We start from the raw sequence: 7,731 nt of genomic DNA on the forward strand, positions 1-7,731 counted from the left end.
TTAAGTGAACTAATCAGATCTTGTCTCTAAGGCTTGTTATCGCGTCTTGTTCCAAGTGAGAACTCAGGATTCAAGACCGATCTGCAAAGGGAGCAAGACCACGATAGTGGATTGTTCTAGCCGAGTGATCTGAGTTCTAGACTGCATCTCATTGCACTTGAATAGTTGTTCAGTTTTGCATTGACACCAGATTAATAACCATAAGCCGGCTTCATTTAAATCGAATTTGAACCATCTAGGTATTCTAGTTACTTGTGTCACAATTAATTCTCAAAACCCCACTTGTTTCTCAGCTTATTATTGAACTCATAAGAGTAAAGAGTAAACTAGTTCTCTGGATTGAATCTCAAATATTACAATTACCACTGTTAACTTGACAGTAGCAAGGATTCATTTTTAGTGTATCAGCGTGCCCACGCGCGTGACAGGTTTCGCCCCATCCTTCCCTTTTACTGTATCTCAAATCTTTTCAGTTTCCTTTTCCTTCTCTCTCTCTCAAGATTTTGGCGATTCCTCGCGACAGTCGATCTCGGATCTCCATTTTTAAACTGGTAGTTTCCGCATTTATCTTCTTCTCATCTCGGATTTTTAGTGCTATATATCTCCCTCATCTTCAAAATCCGTTAGATTTCGTGTCCGGCTTCCGACTTCTAGGATGAGAGATAACACTAGCCACCCTTTAGGTTCTTCCTCCATAGGCGGAAGAGTTAGGTCAAGGAATAATATTGAGACCGAACCGCCGAGGTCTATTGATTCTGCCGACCCTTCTTTGGATTTGATGGCAGAAGTCAAGAGTCCGAGACCCTTCGATGTCACTGAAGCCGAGTTTGCCGCCGGTTATCGCGGTGGAGGGGCCTCCATCGGTGGGCCCTGTCTCGGTAATGGTGCTAGGATAGTGGCTCGTTGGGAGCTAATGAGGGAGTAGCTCAATCAGCAGACCGAGAGTTGGAAACCTGCGGTTGACTTAGAGCGATACAAAGAAGTGAAGACGTCGAGGCCCAGCTCTGAGGACTCCCGCCTCCTGCTTTTGAGGATGAACCGTTGATTTCCTGAGAGGGTAGTGTCAACGAGGTTCCAACACCTACTCCTGATGTCGATCCATAGGCTTCTCCTCCAGCTTGATGCCTACCTCTTTTTTGTAAACTTAGAACCTTGCACCCCATACATGGGTTTTACTTTTGCTATGTTGCCTCTCTTTTGGGGTTTTAAGACTTAATCGGTAGGTTTTTGTTTCCTTATGTATGGATATTGGCCCTTTGTGGCCTCTTTTGTGATCCATTTCGGATTTACATTGTCTTGCATGTTTTTATCCTCTGTAGTGGTCATTAGATCTTCAAAGGGATTTTGTTTGACTCGTAACTAAGTCTGAATAGTAAGGAGCCCCATCGTCGAAATTCAATCCTCGCTCCTTTAAGCCCTTGGGCTGGATCGTCTTGATACAAGGATTTCAATAGCTTAAAGAGGTCAAACTCTCTTAATGCAGCTACATTCATTTTGAAATCAATTTCAGTGTAGTTGCTTGCAACCCTCCAAAACATTGGTTTCAATGTGTCCGATTTTTAAAGTTTCTTCAGATTGGCGTAGATATGTAAAACACAAGTCTAATGTTCCACTTTTGATGATTCACTAGCAACACCATGGATCAAATACCTATGCATATCAGATATTACTGTAGTCTTTTCACCCTCACCAAAGTCCAAGTCTGACCTTACTCTCTGGATAAACCACTACCAGTTATCATTGTTTTCAGCCGAAACTACATCCCATGCTATCTGGTATATCTGATTATTAGAGTTTCTTCCAATAGCAGTTAGTATCATCACTCCCTAACTAACTCAGGATCTTTATCTTCGATATACAGTTGTTTTATGAAATAATAATGTATAAATATTTAGTTACCTATTTGCTCATGGAATTAACCCGATTACATTCACGAGACTAAGAATAAACTTTTGAAAACGTCAAACAAAGCGCACACATTTTCTTTTCTATACTGAAATCGCCCTAGAAGAAGCAACAAAATCCCCTACGCCCATGTGCTTTCCCGATCACTATAACCCATAGCTTACGAATCGAGAAAATTACGTAATTTACATTATCTTTTAAACAAAGATCTTACCTTAAATTTGTTCAAAAAAGGTTCTTACCTTAAATTTAGACGGTTTAATCCTATTTTAGAAAGAAAAAGAAACCCCCAAGAAATAGAGAGAACACCAATCTGCCCCATTCTTTTTCATTTTCATACTGACTTCAAATCTACCTTAATTTTCAACATTTATGCCTTCTATCAGAAGCAACGGAGAGAAGCATGGAAACACCTTGTGTCCAAAGATCATACTCCCTTTGGCTTTTGCACTCGAATTCAATCACTCTTTTCTCCACCGTCTTTAGCCCGAAGTACCTCAAATCCTCTCCATCATCAAGCAGTTCGCGGCCAGGCCATGCCGGTAATCCCTTGACCAATTCCACCACGACATCTATATAGATCATAATCAAGAACAATATCAGAAACTTATAAAATAATATTTGTTATCAGACCAAATTTAAGACTATTCTCCAGAAGATATGTCTAGTAGAATTATCATTAGACTACTACAAACTTTTCTTCCGTGTTTTATTGAAAGAAAGAAATAAAGAAAGAGAGAAGTATTAGAAACTGATTAATTTATCATTTAGACTAACTTTAGATCGCTCTTTAACTTTGCGATCTGTAGGGTCTGAAACTGCAAAAGATTATTCCAAAGCAATAGTTTCTTAGATCGTTCTTTAACTTTACGATCCATTAGTACCTTTTTGACCTTTTGATCTAATGCCTTCGAACTAAAAGGAAAGCAAGAGTAAGAAATAAGCAAAGCATCAGTGTTTCACTCACTCTTTTTCTTCTTTGTAAGGGTCCCAGCGACATGTTTGCTCTTCATCTTCAACGTTACCTGCGCAATAAATAAAAAATGCACATTAAACAGTAAAACATTGGTGTATGCTTTACAGTATAATTCCTTTTATTATTTATTTTTACAGTATAATTCCATCGCTTTTTTTTTTACCTGCTTTGTTCTATTAATGTAGACCGAAACAACTTTCCAATGAAGATCGCCTACAAAACAATATAAGACGAACATTGGTGTATTCAAGAACTACGTACTATAAAATAAATTGTAAAGATTTAGTGACATGAACGGATGAACCAACCTTTGCGGGTACGTTTAAGCAACTCGCAACCTTTAGCCAGCAATTCTCTACTACAAATCCCAAGAAAGCTATCTTCAGGAGCTAAATCACTTCGGTAACCACCGCCTGCAACGCCTTTTGGTATTCCCTTATCCACCGGAATCACCGCTGCAATGTTCCACACTTCTTTCAGTGCCCTCGCTTTCAACGTCGCAGCTCCTCTCAACGCTACCCACATTAAATACAGTAACTTGTTAACCAAGTTTTTTTTATGTGGCATGAATTTGTCTAAGTAAAAAGGAAGAACTCTACCTGTGGCCGCGGCGGCGGTCAACGTCATAATATCTCCGGCAGAACGAACGTTAACCGCAGAACTAACAACCGAAGCTAAGTGCTCGCGATCAGCTCCCATAATCTCTGCGGCTTCCACACACTGTGCCGCCACCAAAGTAGCGGCTGAAGCCACGGCGGAGTCAGTTTTAGCAACTTGCTCGTCACTTCCGGAACTCGACTGAGAGGCGGTCGCTACAGCAATAGCAGCTACAGCGGCGGCCACGCCAGCTACAGATACAGCCGCGTGGAGCTGTGCGTTTTGTGCACGCGTCTCTTCTCTTTTCTTTTCCCTCCGGTCCTTCAACCACCGGCCGACAGTTTTTGATCCTCCAGCCACACCAGAGACGGCCGATGGACCACGTACGTGCCCATTAAAGGATGGGCTCACACGATAGAATTGCTGGACCAATATTTTGACATTGATGCATGTTTCAATATTTTGTTCTAGAAAAACTATAACAAATTTGGATCATTATAGAAAAAGAATTAATTTCAGTTATTTTCTTTAATAAAAGGCTGTGGAAAATTGACCGTTGTGAACATATATCATATATTTCTCCGTTTCTAAATAAGTATCATTTTGACATTTTTTAAGTTATTATTAATTACACCTCTCTGACCAATAATATTTGAGATAAATAAAATTATTTATAAAATAATGCATTTTGCAATTAATTTTCAACTGAAACTAAGTATAATTTACATTGAAATTGCAAAATGATACTACCCGTGTTCCTAAATGTAGGATGTTTTAAAAAATTTTGATGTTCCAATATATAAGATGTTTTCATTTTTCTAGGCAACTTTTTAATTTATTAAAAACTGTGCAGCCAATCATATTTGATAATCTATTTTGAAATTGGTTAAATAATACTCCTTCCGTTTCATAGTATAAGTAGTTTTGGCTAAAAAGGCGAAAATTAAAAAAATTATTATGTTTTTAAAAAGTATTTTATAATAAATAGGTTAGATATAATTTAACCAATAAAAAATAAGTCTATTTAATTTGATTGGTCAATTCAGTAAATGTAAAAGTTAGAACGACACTGAAACACATGTAGTAAATGCTAAGCAATCATTTTATTTAATTAAATACACAAACGTACGCTCTTAAATATAATTTCCCTGGTCGACAAAGTATAAGAAATTTTCCTGTTGTAGTTTAATCTTTCCATAAATGAAAACGAAATGTGGAAAATAGGCCGTTATAAATGCTAAACAATCATATTGAACTAAATACAAAATCGAACTCGTTGTCTTCAAAAACTATTTTTATTATAAAAATATTAAAAAGAAATACCATAAATATCATTAAAAGACTTTAATAACAGGGACAATAATACTGCTCAACTAGTAGTAATTGACAGAGAAAAAGCTTGGGACGAAGAGAAAGCCTGCGTCTTGTGTTCCCTCTGTTTTTTCTTACTCTACGTCTACGGCTGCTTCTCCTAACACTAGCTTTTTTCGTTTTGTCAACGTGTTTTATCAATTTACAATCTAGACCCAAATTTTCGATCTATGACACATATTTAACCTACCTAATCCTAGTGTGAACACACTAGTCCACCAATTAGCAAATCTTATATTCAGAAAAAAGAAAAGAAATTGATTGAATTGTAGCAATTGCTGCTTATTAAAGAGTAGTTTCATTTTGACACAGAAAAAATCCTCATTCCATTGAAATTCATATTCGGATTTAGTATTTCTAAAACCGGTTCAAGAATTTAACTAACCTTAAAGTCGTTAATGTCCGAGGGAGATATGGGAGGACTGTCAGTGAAAGAGCTATGTGAAAGTCTCCCCGAGGTCCGTGGTGAAGAAATCTCCGGCTGTCACAAGAAGAAAACAAAACACTTCTTGTTTTTTTTTAGCAACATACACTTATTATTTATCAAAAATCTCATTTTACAAAAATTGACTAAAAAGAAAAAGGGATGGAAGTTTCTGATTTACACCATCTTAACGTAGACGATGCATAAAGTTATTCGGGCGACAGTATTTGTTAGAAGGATTTGTAATTTTTCACTAACAAAAAAAGTAATTTAAGAATTTCGATACGACGTCGGTTGTGGTTGGTTACTTACAGACTGAGCCATGATACGTTCAATGACCATCAAAGAAGTCTCAGAGGAAGCGAAAGAGAACGTGTTTCCAGAAACGATGCCGTTCTCTTCATCTTCCGGCACCAAAGTGACGTCAGAAACGCCTTGGATCTCTGAGAAACGCATTTGCGGCGGTTGAGAAGTCGGAGAAGCGACGACGGCTCGGGAAACTTCAGTTGCGGAAGCACTCCACGTGCGTGATAAAAATTCCATAGAGTCTAATGGCGTTTCAGGTGGTTTAAACGCAGGATTAAACCTCCCTTGTTCTCCAAACGTTTTACTTTTATCCATTTTTAGACAGAGAGAGAGAGAGAGAAAATGGGGAAGTTATTGTGAAGCTTTCGTGGTATTTAAAAAGCGGGCACGAGAGATTTGTTTTGGCAGTTGAGTTGAGGGTACAGTCTTAGCTGCCCTAATCCTACGGTTGGATTTGATTTTTTGTTTGTAAAATCAACACGTGGCTATATCTCGGTTGATGATGCTACCTTCTTTACTTTAACTCCTAGTTCTACTTCTCTCGCGGTTATCGATTAATACCGAGTTGGGGTTAAAAGATAAAAATGCAATACTACCTATTCTATTAAAACTCGTGTATGACCGATTGATATTTGTTTGGTCCAATTATTTATAACTCATTTTCTTAAAAATTTAACTGCCATGACATGTATATATATATTATAACCTCCTCTTCCCTTGATATTTTATAACCTCCCGATGAAAAAAAATGAAAAAAAATAACCTCTTCTTCCCTTTACTTCCTATCATTTCAGGATGCATTACTTTGAGTAGAAAAAGTATTCGACTACAATCATTGACAGCAACCAATTCATCTATTAGATGCTTTGATTTTCGCATGCCTGATACCATTCTGTATATACATTATTAATAACAATTAATAGCATTTATATTCATAGTATCAATAGCTATGTTTACAAATAAATAAATAATTATACCAGCTTTAAATATCGGACGGTTTGAATAAAAATATCAAATAATTTAGATAATTTTAAATTTATGGATAAAAATATTCGGATAATTTTGTTAATAAATAGTATTTTTAGTATATTTAACTATTAAAAAATTAAGTATAATTAATATTTGTGGGTATATAATTCCATTTTAAAATTTTGGATACCTATTTGGTTAGCGGTTTGGTTCCGTTCAATTCAATTTTTTGGTTCCAAAGATATATGATTCACTTGATTATTTATGAATTAGGTTTACATTTGGTTTTAGTTTCTTGCTCTGGATAAATGTGTCTAAACCTATACAATATCTTATACAGAAATTAGGGGTGGTCGTTCGAGTACTCATTCCGATTTGGTTAGGATCTAATTCGGATTTTGGGTTTTCGGAGTTTAATATTTTAGCCTCATTCAGATATTTTTAAATTTTAGTTCTGATTCGAATAACCCATTGAAATTATTTTAAAAATCTTAAAGTTCATATACTAAATAATATTGATATCTAAATTGTATATTGATATGTTTGTTGCTTCCTACGAGCAAAACACATACCTATTTCATTTAATTACTTTTTACATTTAACTGATTTTATGAATGTGGAACGGGTGATATTCTTTTTTTTTTGTTCAACCAGAAACGGGGTGATATTCATTTTAAGCTATACTAGATTTTGACCCGCCTTTGAAAAGGCGGGTATATTTTTGTTTTAGTTATTTTCTTAGAAATTTAAGTTTTATAATTTGTTTTTTTCTGTATTTGTATTTGTGTTTTTATTTGTAATCAAATTTGTGTATAAATTTTAAACAAAATCAATTTAATAAAATAATAGCAACTTAAAAGTTAAGCAACATATACATGTTTCTTTGTAATCATATTTTTCTGTTTTAGATCTTGATCGGCGGTATATTGTTGGTTTGTAATTTTTTGTTTTTTTGTTTCTTAATTTTTATATTTATGATATTTTTTGTAATCATATTTGTGTTTTATGTTAATTTGGTTTAGTTAAATTTAGTAACTATATTAAATATGTTAAATTGCATAACTATACATTTATGCTATATGCATATCAAAAATAATTTGTAAACTTTATTCCTGAAGTATGCAACATATTATATTTTCATATTAGTTACCTAATATAATCAGTCAAGAATATTTCGTAATCA

At 35.2% G+C, this 7,731-nt stretch overlaps 1 protein-coding gene across 1 annotated transcript; it reads right to left on the reverse strand.

Moving 5' to 3' along the window:
• Positions 1-2,072: 2,072 nt before the first annotated feature.
• On the reverse strand, positions 2,073-5,937 carry LOC106427500 (VAN3-binding protein). Its single transcript, XM_048763731.1, has 7 exons — positions 5,586-5,937; positions 5,235-5,330; positions 3,481-3,901; positions 3,190-3,396; positions 3,045-3,094; positions 2,873-2,930; positions 2,073-2,477 (listed from the first exon to the last, which is right to left on the reverse strand). Exons 1-7 carry the CDS (start codon positions 5,892-5,894, stop codon positions 2,269-2,271), a joined length of 1,350 nt encoding a protein of 449 aa, XP_048619688.1. The 5' UTR covers positions 5,895-5,937; the 3' UTR covers positions 2,073-2,268.
• Between the last annotated feature and the right edge of the window lie 1,794 nt (positions 5,938-7,731).

Source organism: Brassica napus, chromosome C7, assembly GCF_020379485.1.
Source record: "Brassica napus cultivar Da-Ae chromosome C7, Da-Ae, whole genome shotgun sequence".
Lineage (NCBI taxonomy): Eukaryota > Viridiplantae > Streptophyta > Magnoliopsida > Brassicales > Brassicaceae > Brassica > Brassica napus.

Excerpts from the sequence above, each read along its gene's own strand:
- LOC106427500 (XM_048763731.1), bottom strand. The coding sequence starts at position 5,894 with ATGGATAAAAGTAAAACGTTTGGAGAACAAGGGAGGTTTAATCCTGCG. Across the intron at positions 3,902-5,234 it reads CGGACATTAACGACTTTAAG|CAATTCTATCGTGTGAGCCC; the intron begins GTTAGTTAAATT and ends ATATTGGTCCAG. Across the intron at positions 2,931-3,044 it reads ACATTAATAGAACAAAGCAG|GTAACGTTGAAGATGAAGAG; the intron begins GTAAAAAAAAAA and ends TTTATTGCGCAG.